Source organism: Mus pahari, chromosome 6, assembly GCF_900095145.1.
Source record: "Mus pahari chromosome 6, PAHARI_EIJ_v1.1, whole genome shotgun sequence".
In the NCBI taxonomy this organism is placed as follows: domain Eukaryota; kingdom Metazoa; phylum Chordata; class Mammalia; order Rodentia; family Muridae; genus Mus; species Mus pahari.
The window spans coordinates 89836691-89855193 of record NC_034595.1 but is presented as its reverse complement, the minus strand read 5'-3'; the positions used below and the strand labels follow the sequence as shown (position 1 = coordinate 89855193).

Here is an 18503-nt window from a genome sequence, read left to right as displayed (position 1 = left end):
CACACACACACACCCCTGCATGCGTTACTATATTAAAGGTGTGCACACACACACCCCTGCATTCGTTACTATATTAAAGGTTTGCTGCCTGTATACACACACACCCCTGCATGTGTTACTATATTGAAGGTGTGTTGCCTGTATACACACACACACACCTGCATGCGTTACTATATTAGTGGTGTGTTGCCTGCTGTATGCACACACACACACACCCCTGCATGCATTACTATATTAAAGGTGTGCTGCCTGCTGTATGCACACACACACCCCTGCATGCGTTACTATATTAAAGGTGTGCTGCCTGCTGTATGCACACACACACCCCTGCATGCGTTACTATATTAAAGGTGTGCTGCCTACATGTGCTGCTTGCAGATTTCCTTAGTCGTGGCCTAGCCCCTTTTCTTTTAGAATTATCAGTTACACATTCCAGAATTTACCCTTTTCCAGTTTCTACTTGTATGTTCTGACTTTCAGTAGTGCCACTGTCAGCATATGGACTAGCCCACTCTGCTCTGTGGGATCACCACCCTCCCATGTCTTCCCACCTCTGGGAGCCTCTGTTTGATTCCCTCCCTTATACGTGTGCATTTGTGTCACATAAATGGAAGTCGTCAGCCTTGTGTATCTGGCTCAGTGTCCTTTTAACAGCCTTACAGAGGACAGGGTGAAGTAGATGCTGCCGAGGCTGGGGAGAAAGAACATCCACTTCAGAGGCGCAGCGAGCGAGCGGGCGGGCAACAGGACCCGAGCCCTTGGCCAGTGTTGCTAGGTGTCAAGTGGCAGAGGACCCTTTTTCAGTTGGTTCTCTTAAGAGTGATCTACTGGCCCAGAACATGGCCGCTCCTGCAGTTTCTGTTTGATAATAGTTTATGCTGTTAGCAGGGTTTTCGGGGCACCAGAGTATATAGTGTGAGGAGCCTACTAGGAGAAACCCATGCACCCACTAGGGCAGCCCGCCCTCTGCTTTCCCTAAAGATAACCCTTACTTTTTTTTTTTTCAAAAAAGATTTATGTATCTGAGTACACTGTCTCTGTCTACCAGAAGAGGGCGTCAGATCCCATTACAGATGGTTGTGAGCCACCATGTGGTTGCTGGGAATTGAACTCAGGATCTCTGGAAGAGCAGTCAGTGCTCTTAACTGCTGAGCCATCTCTCCAGCCTCCTCCTCACACCCCCCCCCCCATTACATTTCTTTATTGCCCTAATCCTTACTTTTTTCCAAATCTTTCTGTAGTATTCTGATTTATGACTTGCAAAACAATGAAACTATATATTTAAAACAAATTTATTTCCATTGGGTCTCCCCTGCTTGGTGATGCAGTCACGGTTCTGAGCTCTTGCATTAATAATGACTTGGCTCTGACTTGGCATGGATATGGAGACCTACATTGTCTACTGGTGTGCCCTCTTGTGAGCAGATTCCATGTATAATGTAGCAAGCAGCAGACCTGTTAGGAACAGCTGGTGAATGTGGCTCCTAACAATTTTGCTGACTATTCTAGTTGGTTTGTATTTATAATATACAATGTTGTTAGTACAGGTAGTAACGTTTAAGAATTTTGTTATATGAAGTCAAAGTAGAACATTTCCCCAGTGTTTGGGCAACAGTGTTGCCCTGTGTGGACTGTCTATCCAGATCATTGTCAGACGTTCTACAGCAGCTTTCTCCGGCCTGTGTGCAGTTTGGGTGGTCCCATGGACGTGCTGGATTTGGACGAGTGAATTCTGTTTAAGTTAACAGTCGTCTCAGATTACCTGGGCCTTTCAGTGAAAACAAGAGCGTGTGTGTTGGAGTTTTAATAGCACAGTTACTGGGAGGCAGTCGGAATTATTTTCGCTTCTGTGACATGGGCGTTTTGGGGGAATTTACCCCGACAAGCACCTAGTTTTGTATGTTTACATGACTTTAGGGGGTCGGTTCTTGTGTCCCAGGATGTGGTTGAGATGTAACACTTTGTGGCCAGTGTGCAGGTCTGTGTGGTGTACTAGTATGGTTTTTACTTGGTAGAATTTTGTCTTGGAACTGGTGTGAGTGGCAGATTTTACGATTGTTGCTGTTGTAAGTTTCATTGTGACTGACAGAAAGGGGAGATGAGTTTATTATAGCTAATGAACCACCTCAGGCCCATTTGCATGGCTCCATTTGAAGGTCTTCAGGGGGGGGGTCTATAAACTTCATACTTGACATTTTGCTTCTCTTTTTCAAGGATAATCTCAAACTGTTTGAGCTTTAGGCTCAGCAAATCTGGGTCTATTTCTGGGTCTTCCCATTGGAAGGAGCCTGTGCACTCCAGAGACTTAATTATGACTTAATTTTATGACTTAACTGCAGGCCTGTCTCTGGCTTTTGATTCACTTCCAAATGGGTTCATTTGCATATGGGCAAGTGTTACCTAGGCTCCTATAAGCCTACAAGCCTGGGAGGACGAGAGCCCAGAGACTGGCGGGTCCTGGCCAGGGTTGTGTCTGTCTGAGTAGGGCCTGCAGGCCCCAGACTCCCCACAGGCCCACCTTGCAGCTCTTCTCTGTGTCGCAGATTCGAGGCACAGACAAAGGCAGCACAAGGGAGCTACACATCGCCTACCGCTACGGTGAACACTATGACAGCGTCCGGAGGATCAATGACAACTCAGAAGCGCCTGCTCATCTCCTAACCGACGTGAGTGAAGCCCAGCTCCTTCTGCTTTCAGGCCTGTAGGAGACAGGTGCAGAGCTGGGTCCTCAGCTCAGGCCCAGCGGCCAGCTGTTGTAGCTGTTCAGGGAAGTTGCTCTCAGGGAGCTGTCGATCCGATCGATCGCTAAAGCATTGCAGGTATCATACATACGGAGTCCAGACGAGGATGGCATCAGATCTCCTGGGGTCGCAGTTACTGGTTGCTGTGAGAGGCTGTGAGAGGCCGTGCGGGCGCTGGGAAACAAACTCTGGTCTTCTGCAAGAGCAGCCCCCGTGCACTCTGCTGCTGGGCCAGCTCTCCAGCCCCTCTCAGCATCGGTTTTTCGAGCATTTTGTCATTGCCCAGTCTGCACCTTCTAAGACCTACTGCATCCTTCCTTTTCTTGTGAGCTGTATCGATTCTTTTTCTGTTCATTTTTGTCTTTTTGTCTAATGCTTTTAGGAACTTCGTACATTAGGGAAATACGCTTCTGGGAGAAATTACAGGGAGCTCCTAGTCTGGCATCAGTGTGTCTGTCTGTGTGCTCTGTGCTGTGAAAGGGTTTTGGGTTTTAGGTAAATTTGTCTATACTTTTATGTCTGTGCTGCTTCTCTGCCCTGCCTGTCCTCCTCCTCTGCTCTGGTTTATTTAGTGGTGCTGGTTATCAAAGATGTCAGCAAGGGCTGTGCCGCTCAGACACCTCCCAGTCCTAACAGTGTCTCCTTACTGTCTCTCGGGCTGGGGTCGTAACTACAATGGCCTTTCCTGCTCTGGGGTTAGAGAGTGAGCCCGCAGTTGTTTTAATACTTTTATAATTACATTTTTGTTTTCTCTGCTTAGTCCTGGCTTTTCTGGAGCTTACAGTGTAGCTCAGGCTGGCTTCCAACTCAGAGATCTGCTCGCCTCGGCCTCCCTAGTGCTCAACTAAAAGCATGCACCAGGCCTGACTTAATAGTTGTATTTTTATTTTTATTTATCCTTAGTTTTAACTTTCAGTTTTTTGAGGCAAGGTCCCCCTGGATAGCCCCATGCTGACTTGGAGTTTGCTGTGAACCTCCTGTCCCCTATTTTGGATGTGTGTAGTAGAGGTATTAACAGATGTGGATCCTTACACCAGATCCGTTTGTTTATGGGATGTGTACGGATGTGAAGTGCTGGTGTCGGCTTTCAGCCCTCTGCTTGCCTCACTGCCGAGGCCAGACTGTCTCTGCCCTGTATGTGTTTGCGTCTCCTTTTAGCTGCATGGTTCTGCTCCGCTGGCCTGTGTGTTGACGCCTGACTGTTTAAATTAATGCAAGTCTGTTGTAAAATATGGTACAGTTTTTCACTTACTAATTTTTTTTTTATGATTTCCTGGTTTGCCTTTTAAAAATGGCTTGCTTTTTTAAAAACCATGGATCTGACCTTTGCTGGCTGGCCTTTCTCACTTAGCATGTTGTTTCTGAGATTCAGCCGTGCTGTAGCATGTAACAGTTCTTGTTAATGATACTCTGAGGTGTAGGTCTGCCACACTGCCTTAGTTACTTTTCTATTGCTGTGATAGAACACCGTGACCAAGGCAACTTATAACAGAAAGTGTTCATTTTGGGTTTAAGGCTTCCGAGGGCTAGAGTCCCTGATGGCCGAGCAAAGGCTTAGCAGCAGAAACAGCTGTGACTCACAGATTTCTCTGCCATTTTTAAAAGAAGTTGGGCTGTCTTTTTTTTTTTTTAATTTTTTTTAAGATTTATTTATTTATTATATGTAAGTACACTGCAGCTGTCTTCAGATACTCCAGAAGAGGGCATCAGATCTCACTAAAGATGGTTGTGAGTCACCATGTGGTTGCTGGGATTTGAACTCAGGACCTTTGGGACAAGCAGTCAGTGTTCTTAACCGCTGAGCCATCTCTCCAGCCCGCTTGGGCTGTCATTTTGTTGTTAGCTTTAAACATCCTCTATGGATTCTAGCTATTAGCTTCCTACCAAGTACACAGCGTGCCGAGGTTTTTACACTTGTGCTGCAGTTACCATGGATTTTCATGGTGGTTTGCGGTTGTTTTTGGGGGTACAGAGTTATCTTGTCTAAGTAGTGGTTTCTTTTACCCTATTCATCCCAAAACTTCTTTCATGTGCATCAGCTGATAAGATTGAAATGGCCATCGATTGGTGCTGATGGCGTAAACCCCTGAGCTTGACTCTTAACTGCAGTGGAGGCGGCATCCCAAGGGCGGCAGTGGCTGGTCACTGCTCCGAGCATGCTGGGAGACCCTTAGCTTTTTCTAGTGAGAGGCCACTGAAGATAGCTTTTCTACTGGTCTGTATCTCACATGTGGCTAACTTCTTGGGCTGTGAGGATGGATGCTCATAACAAGACAGGCGGCTTTGTGTTGAGACTGTAAGGGGTATATGCCCTACAGCTGGGCTCCACTTAGACTTTTAGTGCCAAGTACAGCAATGCCCGTGCCCATTTATTGATGGGCAGGGGGTGGCCGAAGGAGATGGTGGCTGTGTGGTCAAAGGGTGGGGAGGGGTGGTTTTAGATTTCTGACTTGGGGTTCTGTCATAGAGGCCTTTGCGCCTTGAGAGACTTGCACTGTAGTATGTAAGCCTTTGGATGGGTTAGTGTGGTGTGCCTCACAGGTGCCTCAAGTTAGCCATGCCCTGTGCCCCAGAGCGTGCTGATAATCAGAGAACATGGCAGCTGGATGAGAGCTGGGTCCATGTGTTTTCAAGGCAAGCATTATAAGTTGAGAAGCTCAACAAGTGTGAAATTGGGAACTGTCCTCCATACACAGCAAGCAGAAATGTGTGTGCTGCCAGACTCGGCGTCTGCTCAAGCACTGCAGTCCAGCGAGCTCGGGTGCCTTGCTGAGTGGCTCCTCCCAGCCTCTGTCCTCAGGGCTGTGCCCTGGATTCTCAGGGTGTGAGTGAATCTAGCCACTGGACTCTCTTTGGCCTGAAGTCTTTCTTCCTCCTGTATTTGGATGGTTTGGGATTCGGAGTTTCCTGGGTTGGAGAGTTGAGTATGATTTGCTGGAGCAATGGTTCCTATGGAGCGATGGTTCCTATGGAGCGATGGTTCCTGTGGAGCGGTGGCTCCTATGGAGCGATGGTTCCTATGCTGTTTCCTTTACTCAGTTCCAGATGCTTCATCAAGATGGAGCAAATAAAAAAGAGAAGATGAAGACAAAAGGGGTGGACGTTAAAGATGGCCTGAAAGATGACATGGAAGATGCTGTCCACAAAGTTGGCAGTGCAACTGGATGCACGGTTAGTACCCTCCCCTGCAGCTCTGACCGCTGAATGCTCAGATCCTGCCATGCAGAGCCGGCCTGCCAGAGCCCGGGAGACTGGAGAGCTGCTAACTCATCCCCTTGTTTGCTGGATGTCAGCCATTAATGCTCAAGGTCCTGAGGAGTGGGCTTTATCTTTTCTGAGAGGGACTTGCCCTAGTACAGGTCTAGTTTTATAAAGACAGTTTATTTATTAATGTATTGTCGTGCCTGCTGCCTTGTTTGAACTTGATGTTCTTGGTGGAGGAGGGCTTGGAACCTTGTCAGTTCCTCTGCTCTGTGTTCACGTGTGTCAGCTGATGGGGCAGAGCGCCAGAGCACCACACCAGCCACAGTCTTAAGTGTTTCTCTGTTTCTTTGATAGGATTTTAATTTAATAGTCCAGAACCTGGAGGCTGAAAATTACAACATTGAGTCTGCAGTAATAGCTATGCTTCAGGTGAACCAGGGCACAGGAACCGGTAAGTCTGCCTGAGACCTGTGAATGAGCTGCAAGGGCACGCTGGTGCTCCCTCAAGGTGCTCGTCACAAGTCTCCTGATTGCTGTAGTGTCCACTCTGTCCCTCCGCCCCCTTCAAGGCTATGAGCATCTGCCAGCACAACAAGTGGCACTGCCTAGTGTCTGTGCATTTAAATCTTAGCAGCCACTGTATGGGACGGTATAGGGTGAGGTCATAATTTGTTTCTAGATTTGGGATATAAATAAATACTTTATCCCTAAAAATTATCTGTAAAAAGTTTAAGGAAACAAACCCTGCTGTCAGGGCCTTGCAGCCAGCCAGGGCTTTCCATGTTCTTCCTGCAACCCTCCTGACCACTGATGTAAGAGTCGAATTCCCTCTCAAGGAACCTGGCTTTGAATATGACTGGGACCCGGGGACCTGGTGATCTTGGAGTCATTTCATTGCAGTTGCTTTATGTAACTGTTGGCTTCTTGGTTTTAACGGAATGCCTTTCTTTGGAAGATGCAGAGGAGAACCATGAGCCTGGTGACAGAGTGAAGCAGCGGGGCCCTTCACGTGAGGAGGCAGGCAGCGGCTCCAGACTCTCTGGAAATCAGAGCAGAAATGAAGGCAGGATGGAGACCAGTGAGACTCGGGCCAGCCCTGCTGAAGAGAACAAAGCACACAAGAGCCAGCTCCCAAAGGTGGGGCGGGGCGAGGCGGGGCGCGCAGGGAGTCTGTGCTGGGGTAGGAAGTAGGAATTCACCTTAGTGTGCAGTTTTTTAAATGTATGGAAGTAGTTCTTGCAGAGCATCTGGGGACAGGCACTGAGATGCAGAAAGAAGACCTTGCTTGTCCCTCAGTCACAGAAGGCGGATGTGGCTACCCTGTCTGTACGGATGCATAGCTGCCTCTTCTGTCTGGTGTTACTGTTGAGGGGCACAGGGTCTTTGGATTGTCTGTAGTAAATGGCTTCTGTGTGTAAGTTTTTGTACTTTGCAGTATTTTCTAGCATGAAGCCCCAGGTGAAGTGTGTGACATGCAGGGCTTGTCTCTTTAGTGAGTGAGGCTCTTGGTAATATGCATCCCTGCCCCAGCTCCACAAAGGGCCCACTATGCCAATAGTCTCCTGGTTAAAACTGCCACCTAATGTGCAGAAAACGATGATGCTTTCTGCCATCTTAGTGCAGTTATCTAGAGTCTTAAATGATGGAGAATGTGTCTCCAGGCCCCTGCAGAGTCGTCAGCTGCTGGACTAGGGACACTCAATTTGTGGTCAGGGTTAGATTGGTTTATGAAGACGATTTTTATTTGATGCACCAGGAAGGGAACATAAATGTCAAAGTGTATTTGAACAGTAACAGAAGAAATCATTCTGGTCTCTTGGGCTTGAGCCCTGCAGCAGCAGAGACCCACAGGGCTCCTGTCTGTTCCAGGTCACGAACAAGCAGCGGCGGGAACAACAGCGGCTGGAGAAGAAGAAACGTCAGGAGGAGAGGCACCGCCTCAAAGCCCTGGAGAACAGAAACAGCAGCAGGGACGCGGGCAGAAGGGAGGCAGACGTGAACACACAGGTCACCTTGGTGAAGACCTTCGCTGCTCTGAACATCTGACTCTCGGGCCCTGAGAGGTGAAGGGTGTGCCTACGCTGCAGACAAGGCTTCCCAGCCACGCCTCCTCCGAGGATGAGACAACTGTCAGCGCCCACACAGGAGCCCACAGGAGCCAGTGTCCTTCAAGTGTCCTGTGTTTTGTTGTGTGACGATGTGGTGACACCATTCACCTCCTGGAACTCAAAACACTGAGCCATAGGGCAGTCATGGGGCAGGGGGTTTGTGTGCCCTGTGGGTCAGAGTGTGCTGGGTGTAGGTTCTTCCCCAGAGGCGTGGGGTGGCTTCCTTGTGCCGATGCTTGAAGTCGCTCAGCAGAGTCATTAGAGACCTTCAGTGACAACGCCCTCTGTTTCTCTCTCATTTCCAAGCAGGATGAGCGTCTTGGTTTCCCAGCTCAGGAGTGTGTTGGGGTTTGATTGCTTCTGATACGGGTCACTTGGACACATCAGTGGTAGGACAGGACCAGTAGCTCCCAGCAGCCATGGAGACCAAGGCCATTTCCTTCCTCCTGTCTCTGGTTTCCCTCAGAGAGTGTGGGTGCCCCTCCCCTCTTGCTACGTGGTGCATGTTCCTGGCTATGGGTGAGACCTGGATTTGCCAGGAGCCACACAGTGCAGGGGACTTTGGGACAGTGAGGAGAAGGGGTGGCACTGCTATGACACACCTCTGAGCTCGGAAGTGCAGGCTGGGTCTATAGCTGTGCAGGGGGAGCTGGGGCTCTTGGGTTTTTCTTGGAAGAGTCCAAAGACAGCAGCAGTCTACAGGAGGAAGGTTTCCATGCTTGAATTTTAAGTAACTATATTTTTCTTTTTGCTATGCTAGACTCAGAAAGATGCCTACAGAGAAATGACTGGTTGTTTGATCTTACAGGTTGTAAACTTTCGTAACATGGAAACGGAATGAAGTCCCATAACAGAGCTTGACAGGCTGGCTCAGGCCACGCCTGTAACCCCAGCACTGGCGCAGAGGCAGGATTGTTGCAAGTTTGAGGCCAGCCTGGGCTATGTACTGAGTTCCAGGCTAGCTAGGGTTAGGATGAAAGGGCCCGTTTCACTCCCCATGTTTTTGTTTTTGTTTTTTTTTTAAGTTAAACCTTATTTGAGATTTCAGTACTGAGGAAAATATAGAAGCGGCTGATGAGGCTGCCTGTGGCTAAGCTAGATGGTTGAGGGCCTGAGAGGGCCTGCACCACCGGAGGTGCTGTTCCACTGACTAGGTTATTTGGACATTAAACTGTCATGTGCCATGTGAACAACCACGACTAAGTCAATGCTCTCCGGGAACCTAGTATTTGGACTAATCCTGTATACTGGGTCAAAAGATAAATTATTTCTTATCACTAAAGGCAAAACAAAAATTATAGAAGCATCTAGATGCAGACACCAGTGTTTGGGCAGGTCTCGGGTTAGCCCCGTCGACTGATGAGCAGGCCGCTAGCTGCTTCAGGGTGAGGATGGCCTCTAATTGTCCATTTGTTCAGCTTTGGAACTCTGTGTTTGGAACACCTGAAGTCTCCTGGACTCCCCCAGGACGCTGTGTTGCTTCCTGCTTACGGTACAGGGCATTGCAATGCTGTGCAGATTTGCGGACGGCGTGGTCAGTCCCAGTAAGTAAGGGAGGGTGGTGGCCGCTGTGCTCTGAGGGATGGGAGCCAGTGTTCCCTGAGGTCACCCGGGCAGGGTCTGAATGAAAGCTCTCTGCTCCCAGCTTTGTACTGCCTGACGGCAGAACGCCAGGTCCTCGCAGAAAGGTCAGGGTTGTTTTCCAAAACCTCAGGATTGGAAGTCAGCAGTGGCAGGCCTGGGGTAGTGTGCTCGCTGGTGGAGTGCTTGCCTAGTGTGTGGGCAGCCTGGGTTCCGACCCCAGCACTTAAAAATCCAAGCTGTGGGCAGCTCTCAGCAACCCGACTGGTGCCTTCTCCCAGCTGCTGTGCTGCGTGCCTGGCAGGGGAAGCTGCCTGGGTCTCCTGGGTATCCGAGTCATCGAAGAGCACATCTCTTTACAAACTTGCCTTTAGTTCTGTGTCACTTACCTCTGGCAGTAGCCTCTGCGTTCTGGAACACTGTAGCACTTTCTTTAAAACAAGCTTGTCTTGTCACCATTCAGCTTTCCAGTTTCAGTTGGTGGATTTAATGTGCTGATTATTGGAAATGGAGTCCCTGCACCCAGCTCAGGCTCAGAATGTGGGCTCCACTACCTCAGTCTCTCAGAGGGAGAGGTGGAGTGTGGTCTGTCACATCACCACGTTAGTGGGTACCTGACAGTTACCTCATTGGCAGCCAAGGTGAGGCCCAGTGCATTGAGCTTTGGGACAATGATGGTTGGCACTGTTCCTCCAGTCCAGGTGCTCTCAGAGAAGCTGTCCTGGGAAGGAAACCTGTCTGTGTCCTGGCTGCCACCCAAGAATGTCATGGTAGCTCACAAGGAGGCCACAAAGGAAAGCCGTGGTGCTTCGTGGCAGTTCACAGGCCTTAATACTGTGTGCGGAGCTTTGCTAGGTTTTAAGAATGATTTAAGGTTAAAATTACAGAAATAAGTGATGGCAGCACGTTTGTATTGTAGGGAGATGAGTTAGCACAGGCTACACTTGTAGATAGCACAGCCCACAGGAGTTAGCACCGGGGATACAGAGGTTCCTTCGGTTCTCAACAAGAACGGCTACCTAGAGGGAGTGAAGTATGGCCAGGAACTGGGGTAGCAAGAAGCAGCTTCAGGCTGTATCAGGTTGCCTGTGGTTTCTTCCGTAAGCTCTGAGAAAACCTTGGACTATATCATGATTGTGAAAGTGATGAGGGCTGACCTAGCAGGGCAGCTGGGGTGGGGATCAGTGGGGGAGCCTTCCTGTAGCTCAGGCACAGTGCCCACTTCCCTGGGGAACGGAGCAATGTATCCTGCAGTGGCATGGCTGGAGGCAGTGGCTCGGGTTACCAGGTGGTGTCAGGTGGATTGGCCTGTGCACTGCGCCCAGAGTGAGCCCCGCCTCAGTCTCTCACGTTCCGAGGAATTACTGTCTGCCTGGGTTTTACCAGGATAACATAGAGTGCCCTTATTTTACCTCTGAACCGATCAGCTCGGGCATCCAGCTGGGTAAAGGAAACTGGAATGTCCAGGCAGAGGCTGTGAGCAAAGCCAGGAGGCACTCTCAGAGCCGTGGCCTTCGAGGCCCTCCTGGTCCTGTGACCAGCCCCAGCTTCAGCTTCTTACCTCTAGGCCCAGGTCAGTTACAGGGCTTCAATTGTCTCCCAGGTTGGGGAGTGCTCACACCCAGGGCTGTCCCGAGCAGACCCAGTGGCACCGCTGTTGTTGTTGTTGTTTCCCAGGACGGTTTCTCTCTGTGGCCCAGGCTGTCCTCAAACTCAGAGATCTGCCTGCCTCTGCCTCTTGTGAGCGTTGGGATCAAAGTTGTGCGTGGGCCACCATGCCTGGCCCCAAGAGGCACTTTTGACAGGAACGTTCCCCACATCCTTACACGTCTGCTGTTCTACCATCATCCTTGTGTGTGTTGATGTTCTAACGGTTGGCTGCTGGGCCCAGTTGGTGGTTTCTGCTGAGGGGAGTCAGGGAGGCAGGCAGCAGTGTCCCTCTGTTGTAGGTGGGAGTGCATTGTGTGACTCCCTGCACTTTGAGGCTGGGCTCGGAGAGCTCTGTCCCAGGTCAAGTTCTGACAGTTCATTCAGTCTGTTCTCTCTAGTCTGTTCAGTAAGTCAGTTGAAATGGTGACTCTCCTCACGGTTGCTGGAGAAGGCTGGTAGCTGTGCGGAGGATGCTGTCCCCGTGTATAGTTGCACACTTGCACAGTGAGTTTATGGTAAGCAGGGCGTACCAGGGCTCCTTTTGCTGTGTCCTGAGTACAGGAGGAAACCTTTGGGGTCTGGCTCCAATCCTGCATCCTGCATCCTGCAGGCACCTGTTACAGCACCAAGGCAGTCAGTGAAGTTCTTCAGTCTCTGTTGAAACCTGAGCCCGGCTGGTGTGGAGCTCTTCTTGTCTTCCTGTTCTTGGGGGCTGGTTTTCCATGGTGGCCACCCACCCAGCATCCCTTACTAAGCTCAGGGAAGGGAGATGAGCCTGGAGTTGGCAGGCTCAGCACCCAGTACCCAGCACCCCGCACCCCGCACCCTGCTCCCTTCCTGGTCACAGGGATGGATGGATGGAGTGTCTGCCCATCCCCCCAGGAAGAGGGCCAGTGTGTCTGCCTTCTCCCTTTCCCTAATTGCACTATGCTTGTTCTGGCTTCAGTCTAGAGGTGTCTGAGGTCTCCATGGGATCGTGACCCTTAGACTCAGCAAATCTGCCTTAGCTCTAGAGCGTAGTGGTGAGGAATCACCATTTCCTGGTGTCTCGAGCCCATTTCCCTCAGGCCCTCTCTCCACAGCGTGCGTTCATCTGGTTCATTTACTCTTTATTTACTGAAGTACTGTACTTGGCTATCTGCACTGTTTTAAGAACCAAATGTTTTTGTGTTTTTAATCCTCAACACTTGGTGCAATAGAAGCCGCAAAGACGTGCCACTTTATCTCTGGAACTGATTTTGTATACCAATAAATTCTAGTTTAAAAGCAAAGTTCAGGTTGGCTTGTCGTCTGTTGGCTTCGCTTGAGTGAGAGAGGGGCTAAGAAAGCATGCTGGGAAATGCCCTTTCCCAAGCTGGGCAGCCATTTGGCAGAGGTAGGATACAGGGGAGTATGGCCGTCTCATGGCCGGGCAGATCGTTGTCAAGACCTACCCAGCATTTCATTACATGTCTGACGATCTGATGTCAGCTGCCACCCTGAGAATTACCCTCTTCAGGACACCACCAGCGTGGCATCCTCTCGTAATGCCCCTCAGGCACTTGAACAGTACCCCTGGCGTCGGCCAGCAGAATTCCTAGCTTTCCCTGCTCTGACCCAGGTTTGCCTGGACCGCTTGGGAAATGGACGCTCTTAGACTACACTGATGCATGCAGAGGATGGAGACTGGTCCAGCTGCTTCAGAGGTTCTGACTTTGCACCTTGTCTGAAACTGGCCAGACTCTGTGGCAGAGGGATCTGGGTATTGCTTGTATCCAGTTTATTCACCCACCCAAACATCTGTAACTAACCAACTCTTGGGTCTCTGGAAACGGCTAGGACCCTGTTTGCTAACGGCGTCCAGTGTAGGGGTGGAAGCAGACACGTAGCTATGACTCCAGAGGACTCATGGAGAGGCAGCATTGTGGGCTGTGTGCTTACCTTGCACCCACGAGTCTCTTAAGTTCCATCCTTAGTACCATATAAACGGCATGGAGGTGCACGCATAGCAAGCCCAGGAGAGTCAGAAGTTCAAGGTCATTGGCTATATTGCAAATTTGAGGTCACCTGGGCTACGAGACCCTGTCTCAAAAACAGAACAACAAAGGGGCCCAAACAAAACAAAAAACAGGACCTAAAGAAAGGCGGAGCAGATGGCTCAGGAATTCAGAGACCAAGTGAAACTTAGTGGTCTGTGCGTGAGCGGGAAGGTAGACATGGAGCTAGGGAAGACACTCCAGCAGAGGACCAGCATGAGCAAAGCCCCGCCTAGGAAAGCCTTGGGTTTAGGGTGGGGTTTGCCTAGAATACTCATCAGAGCTCCCCATGGGAGCAATGCTGCGCTTCCCCAGTGCACTTCCCCAGTGAGGTCTAGACTCAAGGCTCACTTAGTCCAGCTGGGCTGGGTGTTGGGTGTGTGGACTTGGCTCTACTGCCTTGTGTTCTAAGGACACAGCAGTTAGCAGCCCTCCAGGAGAACTTCCGCTGCATCTCTTATGACAGCTTCACCTCTGGGGACAGCTTCAGCTCAAAGGCATTTAAGACTAGTGACTCTCAGACAGGCGACTCTCAGACGGACGTCCACTTAAGCACTTGCTCCCATGGTGGGAAGCAGAGGGGCTGGTCGAGCGAACCAGTGTACTGTTTACCGACTGTGTATAGCACCCCTTTCCACAGATCGCTCCACAAAAGCAGGCATTTGGAAACTGCCTTTGCTAAGAGGCACAGACTCTGAACTTGAGCTCACAGGCAGCAGAAAAGCTGGCGCTCTTGCCTTCATTTGTTGTCTGTCTCCTTTCTGCTGGCTTAGACCTCTGACGCCCTGGCCACTCAGGTTCTAAGGCCTGTTAGTGTACCTAAGCCCTTGAAGACCAAAAGCACAAAAAGCCATTGTCTTAAACCTGCTTGCAGTCAGTCACCTAGGACTCCAGGAAGAGCAAATCCTGCAGGATGAACAGCCCACAGCGGGGAGGGTGATTGTGTCTGCAGAGGCTACAGCCTGGGGCTGACCATCCTGTTAAAAACTAGATTGAACCCTTGGCTGGAATGAACAGATCTAACAATTCAGGGCCAGAACTGAGGCAGTGATGGGCAGGAGCAATTCATTAACCAGGATTACCTACACATATGCCTCTTGCCCTCATTTTCCTACAGTTTAAAGCTCTTATCTGTACCCCCAAGATCAACTTGGGATCATTAGACCACCATTTCTCCTCCCTGCCTGTTGTCCAAACCTCTTTTTGCTTTTCATGACAGGTTCTCTTGTAACCCAGACTAGCCTCCATCTCACTGTGTAGCCGAGGATGACCTTGAACTCTTTGCCCTCCTGCCTCCATCTTCCGAGCTCTTGGCCCTCCTGCCTCCATCTTCCGAGCGTCAGAAATACAGTCCTGTTGTACCATATCAAATTTATGCAATGCAGGGATCGAACCCAGGACTTCCTGTATGCTAGGCAAGCACTCCACCAACAGAGCTACATTGCTTTCAGAATTCTCTGTCTCTTTAATTAGGGGCACTGGGCCAAGTGGCCGAGCCTACCCTGTGGAGCTGCTGAGTTTTGCCCTAAACTCCAGGTACATCACACACCCACGGAATCCGCTGGACAGATACTGTAGCCTCATTGGTGTGATGAACAGAGTAGATGAAGCAGATATGCAAGAAGTAATTGAGTGTGGATAGAGTGTCCATAATGCCCCAGGCCCTCATTTAAACCTTAACCCTGCCGGGGAGGCTGATGGATCTGCCCATTATCACCACGCCCTTCAGTTAATTCGGACGTCTACTCGTTTATTAGACAATCTGCATAATGGGGGTACTCTGCATATCACTTTCATCAGCACAGAACACAGAATAGGCTGGTCCCAGACCAAAGATGGCAGCAGCGGCAGGATGCAGAGCCATGGACAGACACCCACATAGCTGGGGAAGGCAGCGCTAGGAGGGACCCAGACCCAGCTCTGCAGTTTGACCGAGGCTGTGGTTTTGAAAGGTGGAACTGGGGATGTCTCTGGGATACATGGGCTATTAGGGTGAGGGAGCTTCGGCTGAGGACAGACTGCAGGTCAGCAGTGGGGACATTCTGGGAACAGACAAGGTGACTGTGAGAGGAAGCAGAGCCACCGCTACTCGGCAGGGGTGAGCTTTGTTAGGACAAAAAGGCCTAAGGACCGTGGCTGGGCCTTGAGTGGAAGGACGTTAAAGAGGAACAATAAATGAAAATCAGCTTAGCACATAGACTTTAAAGGAGTGGGGTGCTTTCCTTTAAAGCCCAGAGAGGAGCCTCCTTAAAAGCTTAGAACAAGGGAGAGGAAAGAGCAGCCATGGACAGGATCAGGTTGGGCACGGAACTGGGGTCAGAGAAATCCCAGGAACAAATGAGATACGTGGATTTGATAAGTTTTCAGGGACTGGCAGGAGGTTTTTACATGGATGGCATGAGTTAGTCTGGGATAGCCTGTATGTTTTACAGGGAGAGCCTACACGATATATGGGCATAGTCTACATGACTGGAGTATGGAGGGGCTAGGTTCGGGAAGGACCATAAACTAGAGGCTGTTGTAATGATAAACTTCTTAGCTCTTGCCCCAAGGAGAGAGCTGATACCGTCTGGAATGCCAAAGGTCAGTGGACAATAGAGAGCCACGGATGATTTGTGGAGAACCTAGGAGCGACACAGTAGAAGTCAAGGAAAGTATCAGCAGATGAAGACGGTGTGGAGAATGGAATTGTCTGCTGCCAGCTGACCACAGCTAGCTTCTCTCTCTCTCTCTCTCTCTCTCTCTCTCTCTCTCTCTCTCTCTCTCTCTCTCCAGCATCATGAGAATAAACACTAATGAAGTATTGAGCCTTCTTGTCATGACCGCAAAGAACCCCAAAGGAGCTAGGCTCTTCCATTAACTCAGGAATTCCGTTGTGATTTATAATCACTTATTCAGCGAGTTATTTAATAGAGCACTTTGTGCATGGCATTTGTTATGGGCATAATAGGAACAGAAGCAAAAATAAATCCTGATCCATCAAAAATGGAGAGAAAAGTTATGGAACATCCATGTCCCCTCCCCAGCCTCTGTGAGCCCCTTGCTTCCTCTGCTTGCTTAGCCATCCACTCCTTCATCTATCCATTAATCTATCATCAGTAAACCCACCCATCCATCCATCCATCCACCCTCCACCATGCACCCACCCACCCAAGAGACAGGGCATAGAGGCATCTGCAGGAAAACAGCTTTTAATTATGTTAGTGGTTTCAGTCGAAAACAAAAACAAAAACACAAACACGAGGGATGGGCAACAGTCAAGCAGGACCTGACCTTAAGCTGGGACTCTAAAGATGGCCCAGATGTGGAGGAAGGAAAGCTGACTGGGGATGGGGATGGAGCAAGCTCTCACATAAGCATTTGGCAGAGACTAAACCATGTGGCAGTCTCTCTGTCCTTCCTTCAAGGTCTCTGAGAAGGCTTCGTAAGCAAGGAGGGGGTGCAGGAGGAATGTCACGTTTATGTCTATTCAAGGACATTTTCCGTTTCCCTTTTCCCTGCCTCTCAGAGACACCACTACATCCCGCATGCATCCATCTATCGACCCACCACCCACACATCATGTACATGTCTGTATGTCCATCTGTCCATGTATCTATTCATCTATTAATTCATCTCCTCGCCATCCACGTATACATACATCTCTCCACCCACCCACCCATTTACACCCCCCCCATATGCACACACCTACCCATCCATCCACCTACTCACCCATGCAGTCCATTCATCATACATACATCTCTCCTCCCATACCCTCGCCCACACAGGCACACATGCATGTATGTGTCTATCCATCCATCCACTCATTCACCTACCCATCCATCCATGTATTCATCCACCCTCTACCTCCACATCACCCACCTACCCATGCCTCCCTCCCTCTAACGAGTTCGAATAAAGCACTTAGGGCCTGGATTCTGTAAATACCTAGTGTTTAATGTTATGTTGCTACTCTGCCAGCCATCAATTCTTTCAGGGCACAAATGCCTGTTCCAGCAGTAGGCATCGGAATGTACTTTATATATATTTAACTAATCTGGAGCACAGATTTGTGTGGAAGCTATCTCTGTCCCATCTTCTTTGTGTGAACATTTGTGACAATTGGCAACTCTCCTAGATTTCCTAGACACCTGGGGGGGGGGATCCTGTTTTTGGACTGATTCTGCGTTATGGTTTGTATATGCTTGGCCCTGAGCGTGGCACTATTAGAAGGTGTGGCCTGGTTGGCGTAGGTATGTCACTATGGGTTTGGGCTTAAGACCCTCATCCTAGCTGTTTGGAAGTCAGTCTTCTGCTAGCAGCCTTCAGATGAAGATGTAAAACTCTCAGCTCTTCCTGTACCATGATGCCTGCCTGGATGCTGCCATGCTCCCACCTTGATGATAATGGACTGAATCTCTGAACCTGTAAGCCAGCCTCAAATTAAATGTTGCCTTAGAAGAGTTGCCTTGGTCACGGTGTCTGTTTACAGCTGTGAAACCCTGACTAAGACGCTCTGCCACAGCCAGCCTGGCATCAGCTCTGAGGTTTCTAACAACATGGTTGCCATGGTTACTGCTCAGTCTCCTGGCAGCAAGAGCCTAGAGCAGCGGTTCTCAACCTTCCTAATGCAGGGACCCTTTAATACAGTTCCTCAGGTTGTGGTGACCCCCCAACCATAAATTTATTTTTGTTGCTACTCCTCAACTGTAATTTGGCCACTGTTAAGAATCACTGTTAAGAATCATGTCTTATCCATGTTTTCTTTTCTTTTTTCTTTTTCCAGACAGGGTTTCTCTGTGTAGCCCTGGCTGTCCTGGAACTCACTCTGTAGACCAGGTTGGCCTTGAACTCAGAAATCTGCCTGCCTCTGCCTCCTGAGTGCTGGGCTTAAAGGCGTGCGCCACCACACCCGGCTGTATCTACGTTTTCTGATGGTCTTGGGTGACCCCTGAGAAAAGGTTGCTCAACCCCAAGGGGGTCGTGACCCACAGGTTGAGAACCACTTCCCTAGCCAGCCCTGCTGCTGTGAATGAGAAGGACACAGGTCTGTACCTGACTTCAAGTTCAGGGCTCTCCTTCCTCTGTCAGCCATTTACACCAATCTTGAGCCAGTGTCCGGGATTGTACCTGGGACAGACTCGTGCCAAAGGGATCTAGACAGGCTCTGGGACAGACTCGTGCCAAAGGGATCTAGACAGGCTCTGGGACAGACTCGTGCCAAA

General features: G+C 49.8%; 1 protein-coding gene across 2 annotated transcripts in view; it reads left to right on the top strand.

Moving 5' to 3' along the window:
* Positions 1-12521, top strand: part of Otud3 (OTU deubiquitinase 3) — a 22678-nt gene extending 10157 nt beyond the window's left edge. The window contains exons 4-8 of one of the 2 annotated variants that reach the window (XM_021200915.2): positions 2544-2666; positions 5781-5912; positions 6300-6396; positions 6901-7082; positions 7815-12521. In XM_021200915.2, coding sequence (XP_021056574.1) covers positions 2544-2666; positions 5781-5912; positions 6300-6396; positions 6901-7082; positions 7815-7991 — 711 coding nt within the window. In that variant the 3' untranslated portion in view covers positions 7992-12521. The remainder of the gene's footprint in view (positions 1-2543; positions 2667-5780; positions 5913-6299; positions 6397-6900; positions 7083-7814) is intronic. The other variant, XM_029540340.1, reaches the window with a different exon arrangement.
* The last annotated feature ends 5982 nt before the right edge of the window (positions 12522-18503 follow it).